Source organism: Oreochromis aureus, linkage group 16 (assembly GCF_013358895.1).
Source record: "Oreochromis aureus strain Israel breed Guangdong linkage group 16, ZZ_aureus, whole genome shotgun sequence".
NCBI lineage: Eukaryota > Metazoa > Chordata > Actinopteri > Cichliformes > Cichlidae > Oreochromis > Oreochromis aureus.
The window spans coordinates 34,062,905-34,081,092 of record NC_052957.1 but is presented as its reverse complement, the minus strand read 5'-3'; the positions used below and the strand labels follow the sequence as shown (position 1 = coordinate 34,081,092).

At 41.8% G+C, this 18,188-nt stretch overlaps 1 protein-coding gene across 1 annotated transcript in view; it reads right to left on the bottom strand.

The window, feature by feature from the left end:
* ttn.2 (titin, tandem duplicate 2) overlaps positions 1-18,188 on the bottom strand; it is a 217,539-nt gene that overhangs the window by 49,350 nt on the left and 150,001 nt on the right. Inside the window, 26 exon segments of the mRNA XM_039599816.1 lie at positions 94-384; positions 834-1,121; positions 3,688-3,993; positions 4,075-4,377; positions 4,736-5,038; positions 5,137-5,424; positions 5,510-5,809; positions 6,770-7,072; positions 7,157-7,456; positions 7,560-7,835; positions 7,975-8,277; positions 8,357-8,656; positions 8,780-9,064; positions 9,181-9,507; positions 9,693-9,957; positions 10,309-10,996; positions 11,130-13,134; positions 13,565-13,858; positions 14,134-14,433; positions 14,662-14,943; positions 15,058-15,214; positions 15,368-15,519; positions 15,606-15,769; positions 16,551-16,689; positions 16,796-16,907; positions 17,126-17,313. Coding sequence (XP_039455750.1) covers positions 94-384; positions 834-1,121; positions 3,688-3,993; positions 4,075-4,377; positions 4,736-5,038; positions 5,137-5,424; positions 5,510-5,809; positions 6,770-7,072; positions 7,157-7,456; positions 7,560-7,835; positions 7,975-8,277; positions 8,357-8,656; positions 8,780-9,064; positions 9,181-9,507; positions 9,693-9,957; positions 10,309-10,996; positions 11,130-13,134; positions 13,565-13,858; positions 14,134-14,433; positions 14,662-14,943; positions 15,058-15,214; positions 15,368-15,519; positions 15,606-15,769; positions 16,551-16,689; positions 16,796-16,907; positions 17,126-17,313 — 8,919 coding nt within the window.

Below are 18,188 nucleotides of genomic sequence, written 5' to 3'. Positions count from 1 at the left end.
CATATATAGTGTCTTTCTTTGAGCTCATGAATGCAGTGGCATTCATGAGCTCAAAGTATATTTAAATTTAAGTATCAAATATCTTGTAACTACCAGAGGCCCTGATGCTGCCTGGGGTCTCACAGCCTTCTCCAATGCCGTATGCATTTTCAGCTAGAACTCTGAAGCAGTAGGCCTGTCCTGCCTCCAGGTTGGTGATCCTGAAGGAAATCTTAGGACAATCTGCTGACACACAGGTCCAGGCTTTCCTCTCAGCCAAACGTTTCTCTACGATGTAGTTCTTAACTGGACTACCACCATCAATCAGTGGGGCATCCCAGGTGATGCAGGCATGGGTTCTGGAGGTTTCCTTCACAGTCAGGTTTAAGGGTGGGCCTGGAGAATCTAAGTGGGCAAGAGAAGCAATTTCTTTGCCTTATAGCTTTCAGAAAGTTATACAGGCACGAGTACAAATGCATGTCTGGAGTGAAAACACACATTAAGCCTATGTGTGCACTCTATATTTATTAAAAAAAACCACTTTCTTTCTTCATGCTGATATTTCTGATATTTTTTATATAATCATGTATATGTTCTACTTTTTTACACATTTTAAGGTGAAAACTAGGTTCGACTCCATTTAGTACATTTAATGTTTAATTTTTAAAACCACCATTTCAAGAATTTTATTTCAGCTTGATGCAAGCTAAGAAAAATCTCTTGATAGATTTGAACTATCAATCAGTGAAAAGGTTTTTCACTAACTTGGTTTCATTTACATGTCTACATTGCATGTGACAGTCCAACTCACTGGGGTGTGTGCACTCAACATTTTATATGACAGAAATTCTTACCAAGGACCTTTACTACGATGGTGTAGCTCTTAGAGCCACTGCTGTTCTCCAGTGACAGAACATATTTGCCAGAATCATATCTGTTAACATCCTCAATCATCAGTAGGGTGTCCCAGTCCGATGTCTTGATCAGTAGTCCTTGCCTTTCCTTCAAATTAGCATCAACTTTAGTCCATGTCACCTTCGGTGCTGGGCGTCCTCTCAGTGGTACATAGAGCCTCATGGTTACTCCAGCTCGCAGAACCAAAGCTTTTCTCAGGTCAGCGTCAAGCTCAGCTTCAGGAGCAACTGGAGGAAACAAAGGGTGGGTCATTAACAGTGTTGGAGAAGTTACTTTGAAAAAGTAATTAATTATAGTTACTAGTTACTTCTTCAAAAAAGTAAACGAGTTAGTAACAGAGTTACAAGATTTTAAAAGTAATTGAAAAGTAACTATTGCGTTACTTTAAAAAAACATCCAGGGTATAATTGGCCATTTTAACTACTTTTGATTTTCTCTCCACATTTCACCTTTAAAAACTATTTACTTTGTCTTGTTTGGTATCATCCTTTTCAGCACAACCTCACGTGTCTGAATTTACAGTTATGTTTTCATTTTGACATACTGTGTTAACACAATTGATCTAAAATCAGACAAAAAACATAAAATCCGAGTAGAAAAAGTTATATTTTTTACTGTAACAACCCCAAACATGTTTATTGAATCATATTTCATGATTTTAAATGCAAATATTAATTGTCAATTTTAAAATCCTATGCACAAGTTTTGCAAACAACAAAGTTATTTGCATCCATTTACCTTTGACCCTTTTTTAAATAACCATTTTAAACTATTTACAGAACAATCAGCTGTTCTTCAATAAGATGCCACACAAATTATTTGTGCCACTCCAAAAAAATCATTTCTGTCCACTATAAAGGAGAACATCACAGCCTGATACCTGCAGGTCTGACAGCAGCAGGTGTATCACTGCTGTTTCTACCTGGAGACAGCAGTCGCCTCATTGTTCTGACACACAACACAAAACTATCCACAACACTACACACTAACTACACAAGACAGCACATTAACTACACACTCCAAACACCACGCAAAACGTCACAAATCTCACATCTCAAAACTCACTCTCTCTCTCTCTCTCGCCATCACTCCTAAAACTTCCCCCTCTTCCTAAACAACCAAATGTCATGTTGCCATATCATTTTTTTGATTGGTTGACATGGTGCATTTTTCCACCAACAGGAACGGGCAGTTGTTTTTTTTTGTTTGTTTGTTTTTTTGTTTGGTCATAAGCAGAGGTCTCGCTGCGCTGTGCTTAGACAGTAAACATGAAACTATTGAGGAACAAAACGCCGCGTATATCTTGTTTATCATGACTCTGGTTTTACGTGGCCTATCAACACAATTTATAAACTGATATATATCACCTTGTTGCTTTGTCATCTTGAAGTGGTCATGTGATTGGCTTATCACGACTACTTTATTCTTCCTCAGTCAAACAGCAGCACTCATGTGATTGTTTTGCCCCCTGAGCTCCAGGTGTTGTGCCAAAAAGTGATTGCCGTCCGCGGGAGCGCGCAGCTGCTTAAAGTTGTAGCGTCCAGATTACTTACAGCTACTTCCGTGCAGCTGATATAAGATGCGGTAAACTGAACACAGCTTCAACCGTCTGTTTGTTGAAAATAGTAACGCAACAACTCGCCGCATTTTCATGTTATTAATGATAGCGCTGTGCTGACAGTAAACATGAAACTATTGAAGGAAAACATATCTGTTTTATCATGAATTGAGGCCTATCAACACAATTTATAAATTGATATATATCTTGTTGCTTTGTCATCTTTCATGACATCTGGTTTTATCGTTGCTTTATTCTTCCTCAGCACACAATTGTTTTATAGCTCATTGGTATATCATACTTGTAGAGCGTAAACTGCTTCAACCGTCGTTGTAACGATAGGAATAGCAATTAGTTAGATGACTCGTTACTGAAAGAAGTAACGCCGTTAGTAACGCTGTTACTTGTAACACCGTTATTCCCATCACTGGTCATTAATTACAATGACTAACTTAACTGTTATGTCATCTGTTAGTTGCCATTATTTCTTCTGTTAATCTGTCTTGCCCATTAGGCAGTATTCTCTTTTCACAGTGCTAACTTGTCCTCCTGAAAATATTAAGTGTTAATTTTGGCTAATACCAAGAAAGTCTTAGTTTATCAAGTTCACCAAGAACGATATTAATTATTGACAATATGCTTTATTAATAAAGTTAATTCGCTAGTGGAAACAAGTAATATAATATATAAATTAAGAAGATAACCACAAAGGCCAGACCAGCAATTTCAGTTACGCTAGAAAATTGCTGGTTGGTCAAATTTTTCTAATAGTTAGACTTTATGAAAATGATATGAGAAATTCTATGTTGGATTAGTTAAATGGTTATTTCACTTTCTTCTATTACCACTGAGCCAGTTAGTAGTCATACAATCTGATCTCCATAATGCCATATGCATTAAAGTTATTTAATGAAATGGAGTTCCTCTTTAACAGTGATACACTGTGATATAGTAATGAGAGATAAGGTATACTACTGTATTTGTTGACACAGTCTCTCCTTCAAAGCCAAGCTAACTTGATTGATTTTTATATTGCCTCTTGATTTAATTCTTTTTTCTTTTAGAGATTCAGCAATAGCCACACATATTCATAACAATGATTTAGACATAAGCTGCTGATCTCCGGTGGAAACACCCCACAGAAAACCAGTAAATTAAACCAGTAAACTAAACAATTTTCCTTTTGGAAATTATTTATCTAAATAGTGTTGAATCAGAAACAGCTGGGAACATACTTAGGATATCCTTAGGCATGTAGTTTCCAGGCACCTCGCTGGGCTCACTGTAGCCAATCTTGTTAACAGCCGTGACTCTGAACTGGTACTCAGTGTTGTCCATCAGGCCTGTCAGCAAGAATTTTGTGGCCTGGAGTTTCTTTGGCACATTGCATCTTGTCCAGCTCTCTGCATCAACTCGCTTGCATTCAACCAAGTATCCAATGATCTCACAGCCACCATCATATGCTGGTTTGGTCCAGCTAAGGCTAATTGACGTCTTGGTAGAGTCCACCACCTTGGGGAAGGCAGGTGGCCCGGGAGGATCTAAAGAATTATTTATGAATAATTAGTTGTCTGAAGCATTTTACTTTCATTTAGAAAGTGTGTTTTAAAGCAGATACTCACAGACAGGGTCAACAGCCAGGGCACCATTTGAAGCGTCGCTGGGTTTCCCAAGACCAGCCTTGTTTATAGCAATTACTCTGAACTCATATTCAGAGCCCTCAGTCAGTTGAGTGGCCTTAATGGTCCTATCAATGACTGGTCGGCGGTTAACCTTAGCCCAGCTCAGCTCAGTGGCCTCACGTTTCTCCAACATGTAGCCAAGGATGGGAGACTTGCCATCATTGGCTGGAGCCTTCCAGCTGACTGTCATGGAGTTCTTTGTGATGTTGGTGATGACAGGTGGCTCACATGGACCAGGAACATCTGACATAAGAGATAATGTTTAAATTCTCTTCCATTAGCGTCTGTCTTTATTTTTGGTCATCAATAAGCAAGATGGGCTACACCAACTTTGATCAACATGGTGTTATAGAGGAATAAAAAACTTACACATTAGCCATGTCACACAATTCACAATTTGAAAAATTGAATTTAAGTAAAAAATGTCAAGATATATATCAAATCACAGTAATTTTAATGATTTAAGCATGGTCAAGCTAATATGAGACTTTCAAAATGTATCATAGAGATGTGGGAGAAAGGTTTATGCAGTCAGTAAAACATGCATGCTTTCATTTTTTCATTTTATTCTCCTCACGTAGAATATAGTGAGTTTTCTTACCATAAGGATTCTTGACCGTGACACCGTCAGTCATAATGGGATCTCCCACACCATACTGGTTCTCAGCACTGACTCGGAACTGATATTCATGTCCTTCAATAAGCTTCTCCACTGAACAGTCAGTGATGTGTCCATGGATGTTTGAGGTGACCAGTGCCCAGTTGGCCCTGCTAGTCTCACGCTTCTCAATGATGTAGTTAGTGATTTCAGAACCGCCATCTGCAAGTGGTGGCTCCCATCGCAGCTTAACACGGTCAGCAAACACCTTAGTAATTTTCACTGAGGCTGGAGGGCCTGGTTTGTCTGTGGTAGAAAAAACACAAGGATAAGCTTTTTCTCTCAAAACATGAAACGCTAGCTAAAGCACTACAATAAAATGAACTAACATAACTTTAGCTTACCGAGTACTTTGACCTTTATGGTGGCGTACTTGGTGCCATTGACATTTTCAGCTGTGATAGTGTAGTCCCCAGTCTCTTTCCTGGTGACAGAGTATAGCTCCAGCAGATGAACATGTTTCTTTTGTGACATCTTCATTCCCTCAGCAAGGACCAGAGGTACTCCATCCTTCTTCCAGCTCACTTTGGGAAGTGGTTTGCCAAAGACCTCAGCATCCAGGAAGACATTTTCTCCAGCTTTCACCACAATCAGGTTTTTCATGTTAACACCCACTTCCACACGAGGAGCAACTGCATAGAAGGGAAAAAAACCCCTCATGATTATTTGTATATAACTGTATTTGTGTATCACTTTTGTTACTGTGCAGAGTTGTACCATTCTCTGCGATGACAGGAATAGGGTCAGATAGCTCGGATGGAAGGCTGATGTTAATTGCGGTCTTGGCGATGACTCTAAACTGGTATTGTTGACCCTCCTCTAGGTTAGTCACCACATAGTTCTCTGTCTGGATGTTCATGCAGTTGGCATTGCAGCGAGTCCACTTCTCTTCTGGAAGCTTTGTGTATTCCACGTAGTAGCCAATCAACTTGCTGCCACCGTCATGCTTTGGACGGCCCCACACTAATGATACAGTGTTCTTGGTCACATCCATGGGCTCGGGTTTTCCTGGTGGGTCTAGATAGAAAAAAACAAACACAAATGAACAGTTGTAGACTACACTGTTTAAATAACAAAGAATGAACTTGAATGCAAAAGAGTGCAAAGAGTTGTTAGTGCCATTGGCCTAAAAACCACATTTCTGATCTCAGCAATATATCCTGAAATTAAAAAGAAAATATATTAACCAGAAAAAGTAGACTTTGAATCATTCTGATATGAGTCAAAGAAGATTGTGGGTGGGCAGGATTGTGTAGATGGTTTTGACATGGAATAATTAAACTATTGATTTTATCATTGAATTGCAGCATCTGTAATCATTTAATTGTTTTCTCCTCAGTTTTTGTGGGTATTGAATCAACTACAGCATGTTTATTTAAAGCAGAGGTTCCCTAGCTTTACTGTTATATACTTTACTATAATACTGTTGAGTTGATATTGATTGATTGATAATTTTAAAAAAAAGTGTAACTGATTGATCAACTGATAGACAGAAAAATAGAATTCACCACTTTAATGTGAGAGCTAAAATGGGCTTCTGTATTTCAGATGTGGACGTGGGTATTTAAAAATAAATTCCCCTTATCTTTTTGTTTGACATGTATTAAAGGACCTGGGGCTGAACTGAACCACTATTAAATATTTAGCCTTGGTACATGGAGCACGTTATCTAACAGGTGAGATACATTTTTATTCCACGGTTAAAAAGAATTAAAAAAAAAATCAAATGTTTGCTAGCTTCAACAAACTGATCAGGGAATGTTAAAACAGCAGAGGGCATACATAAAATGATGTATACGATGTTTTTTCCAGTTAATAAAAACATGAATGACATAAAAATGCAGCTGTGTTGTGAAGAGCTCTTTGAATTTAAAATTGTCATTTTTGTATTATTGGTTTTAACTGAAATTTATCAACAATATGGTGAAATGGTGAGAAAAATTATGATGTTTTTCTAGTTATAAGAAGTGTTCATACCGACAGCAGTCCTGGCAGTGATGAAGTCTGTCTGTTTACAAGGTTTGCCCTGTCCAGCCTGGTTTTGTGCTGACACCCTGAAGCTGTACTCCAGGCCTTCAATCAGGCCTGTGCAGGTGTACTGAGTGGCTTTGACCAGAGTCTCATTAGCCTTTACCCACAGAAGGCTATTCCTCTCCTTCTTTTCAATGCAATATCCAGTGATGGGGCTCCCACCATCAGTGCTGGGACGCTCCCATGATAGGATGACGAAATCCTTGTTGACCTTGTTTATCTGCAGGTTTCTGGGTTCACTCGGAGGATCTTTGGGGAAAAAACCCATTAACACATAATGTTATTCTTGTAATGCTGGGAAGCTATGATACATATTAGAATGCAAATGCTCACCAAATGGATATCTGGCAATCATCCTCTCAGAGTAGGTAGGCTCAGAGACGCCAAACCTGTTTTCAGCACGAACACGGAAGCTGTACTCTTTGCCAGGTGTCAGTTTGGTCATTCTGAAGCTCGTCTTTGTGCAAGATGTAGAAATGGTGACCCAATCACCCTGGCTAACATCACACTTCTCTACAATGTAGTTGGTGATGTTGCTACCACCATCCTCCTGTGGCGAGTTCCAGAGCAGTGTGCACGCATCTATGTCCAGTTCAGTGATCTCCAAAGGAGCTTCAGGGGGTCCAGGGATGTCTGAGACACAGACAGCACACACGTTGATAATGGAAGGCAAAGCAAAGTACTGTTGATGTGTTTACAAGAACCAGCGGTGTAAAAAGTTTCCGTTCTAACTTACCCATGACGATGACTTTGAGGATCTGATTAATCTTGGCAGTACTGTTCTCAGCTGACAGGCTGTAGTAACCACTATCCTTTCTTGTTACATTCTTTATAATAAGTGTGGTAGTTGTCAGCGTCTTTACAATGGACAGGCGATCAGAGGTCAGCACATCCTCATTGCCCTGCTTCCACTTGCAGACGGGAGCAGGTTTACCTGCCACAATAGCCTCAATCGTCATCTTGGATCCAGCTCTGACTGTCACAATGTCAGGCATGATTATCTTTGGAGCCACTGAGAGGAAGACAAAATATCAATAGTTACTTCTGTATTTCACATGATTTAAACTTTTTGATTGACCTACATAAATGACAGTGTCTCAGTTACTATTATCCATACTAGTATGAGGAAATGTTTAAACTTGTCTACTCACTGAGCTGCTCCTTAACTTCAAACATTCCCTCAGCCTCTCGAGCCAAACTGACTCCCACTGAGTTCCTAGCAGCCACTCTGAACTTATACTTCTTTCCTTCTTTCAGACCAACTACCACGATAGTCAGGTCTTTGACCACAGAATATGGTGTCCATTTGTCCTCAGGTGCACCCTCCTCCTGGTAATCCACCACATAACCATTGATTTTGGCACCTCCATCCCTGAGTGGTTTTAGCCAGCCCAGTGTAGCACTGTTCTTGGTGATCTCTAACACGTCCATCTTCTTTGGAGGGTCTGGCTCACCTGAATCCAAAACAAAGCAGGGATTAGGAACAATTAACAAAACAGACTAAATTCAGAGGCAGAAGAACACAGAACTTACTGATTGGGTCAACAGCCAAGTAGGACCTGGGTGAGTCCTGAGGAACTCCAATGCCATACTTGTTGCAGGCCATGACTCTGAAGTAATACTCAATGCCAGGTGTGAGGTTGGTGACCTTGAAGCTAGTCTTCTTCAGGTCCTCTATGCACTTGGTCCAGGTCTTCCTATCAACCTCTCGTTTCTCCACAACGTAATTGAGGATGGGGCTGCCTCCGTCATTCTCTGGTGGCAACCAGGAGAGTTGAGCTGTTGTTTTGGTGATGTCAGTGGCATCCAGGCTGCCAACCGGCCCAGGTGTGTCTGTGGACAAAATTTTTAAATCAAAGACATGACAGTTTCCTCATTAGTGTCCAGTCTTTTTAAACGGTTTTAAAAGTTATTAAAAGAAAATACACCATTTGACATTCATTTTTTGTTTCTCACCAAGGACTTTGACACGGACAAATATTGCTTTCTCTCCAGCTGAGTTGGACAGAGTGAGTGAATATTTTCCAGAATCCTCTCTGGTGCTCTCAGGGATAACAAGGAAGGACATGGTGTCAACCTGGTCCACGTGACCTCGGCGGACTACATTGTCCACACCCAACCGCTTCCACGTAACCTTGGGGGCAGGCCTTCCTCTGATCACGGCGAAAAGCCTTATAGGACAACCAGCCCTCACAGAAAGGCCTTTCCTCAGACTGGCATCCAGCTCAATTTCTGGAGCCTCTGTTTCACATGAAAAACAAATGAATGTTTAGTGTCATCAACTTTGGAAAATTTACAAGACTACTGTACTGTAATATAAAACATTTATTGAGGCACAGAATCTGATGACTTCTTACCCAGGATCTCCTTGGGAGACACTGCCTCCTTCAAATAAGCATGGCGTCCCCAGCCCACCTGGTTTTGGGCTGACACCTTGAACTCATACTCCTGCTTTTCATCAAGCTGGCCAATAGTAAATTCTGTGAGCACCAGTGGTCCATGAGTATCAATTCTCTTCCAGCCCACTGTGGGATTCTCAGGGTCCGCCTCACTTTTCAGCCTCAGGTCCAAGCTATAGCCAATAATGGGGGCGCCACCGTCATAGACAGGTTTAGACCAGGACAGAGTGATAGAGGTTTTTGTGCTGTCGGCCACCTTCAGGGCTGCAGGGGGACCAGGTGGCTCTGTAGGTGGAGACAGTGAAACAAAACTCATTATGAATGCTGAAATAAAAGACTAAAAGACGAAGCTTGTCAAATCTTAAACCCCATTGTCTGGCATTTTACATGTTCTTCGGCTCTACCACAGAAAAACAAAACAACCCCCCCACTTGAACTTCTTAATAGTAAAGTTGTGACAGCAAACTCACCAATAGGATCTTTGGCTGCAACTGGTCTGCAAGGTTTACTGGGATCTCCCAGACCGACATCATTCTCAGCTCTCACTCTGAACTGGTACTCATGGTTTGGAATCAAGTTGGTTACTTTCATGCGTCTCTCAGAGATTGGGCTCTTAGTGCAGGGCACCCAGCGCACTGCCCTCTTCTCTTTCCTTTCAAGGATGTAGCCAGTGATTGACTTTCCGCCATCATTCTCAGGAGGAGCCCAGACCACAGTCATCTCATCTTTACTCACCTGGATAATAATAATAATAATGGATTGCATTTATATACACACTGTTGGAGGCAAGCTACAGTTGTAGCCACAGCTGCCCTGGGGCAGACTGACAGAAGCGAGGCTGCCATATCGCGCCATCGGCCCCTCTGGCCAACACCAGTAGGCGGTAGGGTAAAGTGTCTTGCCCAAGGACACAACGACCAGGACAGAGAGAGCAGGGGGATCGAACCGGCAAGGTTGCCGGTTCGGATCACAAAACAATTATTATAGCTATGTTAATTACTATGTTATAAAACTTGAAGATGTTGAAATGTTTTCCATGAGACACAATTTAAAATAAAATCGAGTAGAGAGTATACAAAATTTTACCTTGGTGACTTCAGGGGCTTCAGGGGGTCCAGGTTTGTTGAACTGAGTCTTGACAGTTACAGGCTTACTCTCCATGGCAGGGCCAGTTCCCATCTTGTTTTCTGCCCTCACTCTGAATATGTATTCATTGCCCTCCACCAAACGACTGACATTGCAGTATGGTGTGACCACAGAGGCTGAATATGTGGACCAAACCATCCTCCTGGTTTCACATTTCTCTAGAATGTAGCTGTCCACCTCACAACCTCCATCATCCTCTGGAGCATCCCAAACCACTCTGCACTTGTCAGCTCCGATGCCAGTAACCCTCAGGTCTCTCACTGGGCCGGGAATGTCCAGGACATTAACATTGGCATATGCTGTGAAAGTCCCGGCCGAGTTGGTGGCAGTGATAATGTATTTTCCTGTGTCACTACGCTTGGACTTAGTCATCAGAAATTTTGAGTAGTCTGGGCCAGTTTCATAGCTTATTCTGGGATTGTCTCCAGTAGCCTTATCTTTCATCCATTTAACCTCAGGCTGGGGCTTTCCTCTCAGAGCAGCCTCCATCCTGACTGACTCTCCAGCTTTTACTGTCAGTGTTCCAGCCAACTTCAGGTCAATGACAGGCTTCTGGATCTCCTCCCTCACCAGAATATCTGCAAGTTTTACCCAGGCACTCTCACCTCCTTCACTGACAGTCTGCACTCTGGATAACAAATTGTAAAAATAAAGGTAAATAAAGGTAGATAGCTGGATAACCCTTACAGAACACAATTTCTGATCACATAAACACCCAACTAAACAATCAGTAATTGCAAATTAGAAATGAAGTAACCTACCTGAAGGTGTACGTCTGATTTTCCACACACTTATCAGCCAAAAAGAAGGTGTCTGTGAGAGTAGTGGTGTTGAGTTTTTCCCACTGCTCCGCATCTTTAGTTTTACACTCCAGGTTGTAGGACAGATGGGGGCTTCCACCATCATAGTCAGGCTTCCGCCACCTCAAATTGACATAGTTCTTACCAATGTCAATTGCTCTGAAGTTCTCAGGCTCACCGGGCTTGTCAATAGGGTCAATGGCCAATGTAGGAGTTTTGGTCTCCACGGAGGGTCCTGGTCCTATTTTGTTCTCAGCACAGACACGGAACAGGTACTCATGGCCTTCCATCAGCTTTGCCTTGATCTTACGATTAGTGCAGTGGGAAGAGATCATAGACCACATGCTAATACTAGGCTCTCTGCACTCCACAATGTAGTTGGTGATCTCGGATCCACCATTGTCCTTAGGGCTCTCCCAGTTGATCATGCATGAGTCCTTGGTGACATAGGTTACATTCAGATTCTGGCAGTGGCTGGGTCGGTCTAGCACATTAACGGTGATTGTGCGGGAAGCCTCACCACCTTCATTTGAAGCTTTCAGAATATATTTGCCATGGTCATTCCTTGTAGCTTCCTTGATCTTTAGGTGGACTAAAGGAAGATTCTGCAGGATGGTAACACGTTTGCTGTTCTCTAGAATAGTCTCTTCTTTTGACCAAAAAACTTCAGGATCAGGGCGAGCCTTGATGTAACCAATGATGTTGATGTTGTGTCCAACACGCACAGTAACACAATCTCGACAAGTGGCCTCCATCTCAATCTCTGGAGGTATAAGAATATCCTGAGCAGTGACTGATTCTGGGATTTCTCTCGGCTCCCCGTCTCCAATCATGTTTGTAGCAAAGACTCTGAATCTATAGGTCACACCCTCTTCCAGAGCCTTCACCCTGTAGGCACACTGCTTGATCAAGTCATCCAGGTTGACTTTTTTCCATTCTTCAGCGCTAGCTTTCTTCATCTCCACAGTGTAACCAAGGATTGGGCTGCCTCCGTCTTTGGTAGGTTTGGTCCACACCAGGTCAGCAGTGGCCCTGCTGTAATCTTTAACTTTAGGATTGACAGGGGGACTCGGGACAGTGATGGGCCTGCAGGGCTTGCAGGGGTCAGAGATGGGGGAGGGGCCACTATATCCAGCAATATTTTCAGCAAATACTCTGAACTCATACTCGCTGCCCTCGTAGAGGCCCAGGACTCGGTACCTCAGGTCCTTGCAAGGTGTCTTGTTGACACGGATCCACTTTCCTCCCTTGTGTCTGCGCTCAATGATGTAGCCAGTGATCTGACTGCCACCATCAGTTAGGGGCATAGTCCAGCCAAGTGTAACAGCATCCTCCGAGGTATCATAGGATTGTGGCTTACCAGGTGCACTAGGGGGCATGAAGGAGTGCTCAGCAACAGTGGGCTTGCTCTCCAGAGGGGCACCAATGCCCATCTTGTTCTCAGCACGAATGCGAACTACATATTCTACTCCTTTCTGAAGGCGAGTGATCCGGAGCTTCGTGGCAAGGCTACCAGAACTCACACCTCCCCATGTTTCTTTGTTGGACTCTCTTTTCTCCACAATGTAATTGGTTATAGGGGTCCCACCATCATCTTTAGGAGGACGCCATTCAATTGTCATGGAATCTGGCATGACCTCCAGTATGTTGACAGGTCCAATCGGAGCAGCTGGAACATCGAGTACAGTGACATTTAAGGCCACCGTCTTGGTTCCTGCTGGGTTGGACACAGTGAGCAGGTAGGTTCCAGTGTGGTTTCTGGTGCACTCATTAATGCTGAGAATAGTGGAGAAATTATCAGTGTCAATCTTAATGTTGCCCTGGCTGGTGATCTCCTCTCCTTCGATGGACCACTTGGCAGTTGGGACAGGGATTCCTCTCATTATAGCTGGCAGTCTGATGGTAGTCCCGGCCTTCACAATGATGCCCTCAGTGAGTTTAACATCAACTTCAACAATTGGGGGCACTGTGCAAAAAGAGGTCACCTCACATTACTAGACTCATATGAAACAAATATGAAACAAACTTAAATTACAACAACAACAACAACAATCTTTATTTAAGAGGTCAAAAAACCAACATTACAAAGACTAACATAAAACAAGGAAACAAGTATAAATAAAATGTAAAAACAAATTATTAAAGTCTTATTACTCAGACTTTACCAGTTAGAGCCTTATCAACAGTTTCTTTTTTTCATTAAGATCATCTGCCTCCTCTAATTCTAAGTACTCACTCAAGACACTATCACAGAACACACATCTGCACCACAATTCCTACTCTATAAAGTAAATATCTAGTTTCAGGTGAAAACAAACAACTGGAACAATAATTTCATGCTATTAGATATACGTGAAATCCAATAGGGGTCATGCAAATACTGTCTTCTGCCCTACCTAGTTTCTCCTGGCAGAGGATAGGCACTGTGGTATCAGGTCTGCTGAGGCCAATGGCATTCTCAGCCCTCACTCTGAAGCGGTAGGTTTTTCCTTCCTCCAGACCAGTCACATGACTCTCAGGGATGCTGACGGTTTTCCATTCATACCACTCTTTCTCTCCCTCTTCCTGGTACTCTACCAGAAAGCCTGTGATTTCACTTCCTCCATTGCGATCAGGCCAGTTCCATGCTAACCATACCTCAGTCTTGTCCACATCAACATGATGCAGGTCTTTGGGAGGACCAGGAGGGACTGGAGGGATGAAAGCAAAATGAGAGCGATACAGGCTTCAACTACTCACTCTTAGTACAACACATTTTTCTTTGGTGCTTAAGGAAATTTATTTTCAGTATCCCAGAAAGTTGATTCTGTTCATAATCTGGAGAAAGCATTCCCAGAAAACCCTACGCCAGGTAAGAATTTGGATGATTAAGCAAGCATCTTTGGAATTTTCTTTTTTTTGTTTTCCAACACCAAAATAATATAGATAAATTTGAAGGATAAACAGTCACTGTGTTGTTACTCACAGAGCGGGTTCATTGCCTTGATGGCCTTTGGTGTCTCGACATATTCGCTGCGGCCAAACTGGTTTTCAGCGGCAACTCTAAACGAGTAGGACGTGCCCTCCATCAGGTGCTTCAACATCATGCTGCGCTTCTTTGATGTAGAGCAGACAGGGACCCACTGAGTGGAAGCTGTGTCTTTCTTCTCTACCACAAAGTTAGTGATGCGAGTACCACCATTATCCTCTGGATCTTTCCAGGACAGGTAGGCAGAGTCACTCCTGACATCAGACACACGGAGGTGCTGGACAGGACCAGGTTTGTCTGAAGAAACATACAAAGAACATCACTAAAGTCTGACCCTTCATTAGGGGAAGACACAAAAATGAAACTGACTTTGAGATGGTGATGGCTCACAAAAATAAAATGTGCTTAATCACAGTCACTTTTTCAAAATTAAAAACCACACAGATGATTCAGCTCCAGATGTGTCCCTTCAAACCACCACTGAATTTTAGCTAATAATCAAATTCTACAAATAATTCTACTTACCAAGAACTAGCACAGTGCAGGTGACAGTCTTGGTTCCAGCTGGATTCTCCACAGTTAGGGTGTAATCTCCACAGTCACCACGATGGCAGAACCTCATCTCCAGCTTGGTGCCTGTCTGGTTGGTTTCGATATCTGCCCGAGGGGGAACCTCTGCGTCATTCTTCTTCCAGGTGACAGTAGGAAATGGGACACCTTTGATGCCGGCTATCAGAGCAATATGAGTGCCAGCCATGGCCTTAATTTCTCGGGTCATTCCGGCATCTAGAATCAACTCTGGAGGCTCTGAAAGATGTGGAAGAAGGAAGTGAGAGAATTAATGACTACAAACACTAGAGTACCTCAATACACATATGTAGCACTTATGTAGCATTCTATGACACTGAAATGACAACTCACCAAGTCTGTCCTGTACTCTAATTGGCTCAGTAATGTTGGCTGGGTTGGACTCCCCAGCAGCGTTGACAGCCATGACTCTGAAGCGGTACAAAACACCATCTTCCAAGTTGATAACCTTAAACTTGGTTTCTTTGCAGGAGTCTGGAGTCTGGTTCACCTGTTGTCCAAATTGACAAAATTCAGTGAAATAAGAAAGAAAGAAAGAAAGAACATTAGAATTGAAATGAAGAAATTAAAAGGTTAAATGTAGTTGTAAGGGTTGTCTACATGTTATATCTCTCGCCTCAATGACACAAGGTAACTTCCTCACCTTGTGCCATTCCTCCTTTCCAGCTGCCTGGAACTCCAGCAAGTATCCAAAGATTTTTCCTCTGCCAGTGTCGGTAGGTGGCTCCCATGACAGGGTAACTGACTCCTTGGTAAAGTCGATAGCCTTTAGGTTCACTGGCGGACTAGGTTTCACTAGGGAAAAGAAGAAGGAATGTTCTTGTGCTGCATTTACATCCACTAATAATGACATGGAGTGTAATTGAAAGAGATCAACTCACCAATGGGATCTTTGGCAAAGACAGGTTTAGATGGTGGGCTTGGGTCTCCAGCTCCCACTTCATTCTCAGCACTGACCCTGAACTCATACTCGCAGCCTTTCAGGAGGTCAGTCACCCAATACTCCACCTTAGGATGGATTCTTTCTGTGTTGCAGCGAACCCACCTGAGAGGAGAAACATAAAGACTAATGTCTTGATGCATGTCAGCTAAGTAAATCCCAGAAAGTTGACTTTGTTTTATCTTGACGATGCGTTTTCAGTGGGAGAAATATTTCTCCAATGTGATTTCTTGGATGAGTTTCTCCCACTGAAAACGCTGAAATTGAATGGAATGAAATGAAAATTCCGATTAAGTCTTGTTTGTAAGAATGCATTTATAGAAATATAAATAACATGCATATTTTTTACTTGAGGAAGGAGGAAGCCAGAGTACTCAGAAAAAAACAACACATGGTTTGCATGAGAACATGCAAACTCCACATAGAAAGGCAAGGCAGGCAAATAAACTCAAACCTGGGTCCTTCTTGCTCTGATGTGACAGAGCTAACTACCACACCACTGTGTTGCAACAGGTTTAATCTCAGTTTTCTAAAAAGGTTTGATTTATTAGGCATTGGGCTGACTGTGGCATCAGAGTTTGTGAGGCCACACACACACTTGAAGAAAGAGTTTGACATAGCTACCACAGACTGGTGCCCAACACAAGACCAGTGGTAAAACATTACATACTCACAGAGCAGTAGTTACATTATCAGCAACTAAAACAAATAACTTTAACAACTAGCTGAAATGTGCTGTTATTAATTCGTAAGCTTGTTACAAGTCTGGATTGTGTACTTTGACATGCCAGTCATGGCTGTGTAAGTACACGAAAAAAGAATTAGAAGAAACACCTACAAATGTTGCCTGGGCCCTAAACTATCAGTGTTATATGTATTTATGAACCTGTTGGCCATGGTCTCCTTCCTCTCCACAATGTAGCCTGTGATTGGTTTCCCTCCATCAGCAGGCGGCTCCCAGCTGATTAGGGCAGAGTCATGGTAAACTTCCTTCACCAGAGGCTGCTTGGGAGCATCTGGTGTCTCTGTAACAGACACAATGAAATGCAATTACATGCTGTTTTTACTTTATAAACACAAAAGCGGATTGCTTGCTGGTTTTGTGTGTTGTTCTCTGTGAATATCACTTACTGAAAATGTCTCTAGCTTTAGTCTCTGCAGACAGAAGAGGGTCACTGATGCCATAGATGTTTTGAGCCATTATACGAATGATGTACTCCCGGCCCTCGATTAGCTTTGGCACCTGAAAGGATATTAGTAATCAAAGCCTTTGTACCATTTTCTTGATAACAAAAGAATAAAAAAAAGAATGGTAAAAATTCAGGCATTTCAAATAAACATTTTATCAAAGATCTTCACAGGATCTTCTTACATATAAGGTGCATACTAAACTTGTGGTCCAGATTTGCACTTCTCGTCACTGTTTCGAACATTTTCTGTGCTTAAAATATCTCTACTCACTCTGCAGGTGGTTCTGGTACAGGATGAGGTGACAGGCATCCATAGGTCTCTGTTGGTATCTCTCTTCTCAATGATGTAGTTGGAGACAGCACAGCCTCCGTCATCCAGAGGCGGCTTCCAGGAGATTACCATGTAATTCCTGTAGACTTCGTTGAACTCTACGGGTCCCTCTGGTGGCTGAGGACGGTCTGACAGGAAAAGAATTTACAGCGATCAGCAACATGAAAATCTCTTCATTTAATTTTCACACCACGGCTTATAAAAGGTTATAACACTGGGACGCTCAAATTTAACATTTATTACACATTTAAACAGTTACTTGTTCAACATGTTAAGTAAAGGAAAATATCTAAAATCTCAGGGTACTTACTATAACTTAAATTAAACATCTTGACCACTGACAAAACATTTTAAAATAATGTTATCATTTAGATATTAAAATTACTATACTTAACAAATATGTAGGAGTGCTTTATTGCATTAGTATTTCTGTAGTATAGAAACATTCTGTTTCAGAGTAATTCTAAAAAACAAGTTCAAGCCTTTTTTACTTCTAGGCTCAGTTACTGTAGTTATCAGGTTGTTCTAAAAGTTCCCTAAAAAGCCTTCAGTTGATCCAAAATAATGCAGCAAAAGAAATGAGAAAAGAAAAATAGAAAAAGAGGCCATAATTCTCCCATATTAGCTTCTCATCAGTGGGTCCCTGTTAACCCCAGAATCAAATTAAAAAATTTCCTCCTTATATACAAGGTCTTGAAAAAAACAGGCCTCTTCTTATCTTGAATATGTTGCACATTGCCCCAATAGTACGTCGCCCTCGGATTGCTGGCTTACTTTTGTTTCCTATGGTATTTAAAAAGAACAGAGAGAGAGCCTACAGGCCCCTCATATGTGGATCTGTCACTCATTTTTCCTGATAATATACCATAAATATCTCTTATGGTCCATATTGCAGCTCCAGTACACTTACTACTCTAATTTTCTGTCTGATTTTGATGTGTTGTGTATCCAAGTAGTCTAAAAAATCTTGACTTTTTCCAGACTACAAGTGGCCATTAGGTCT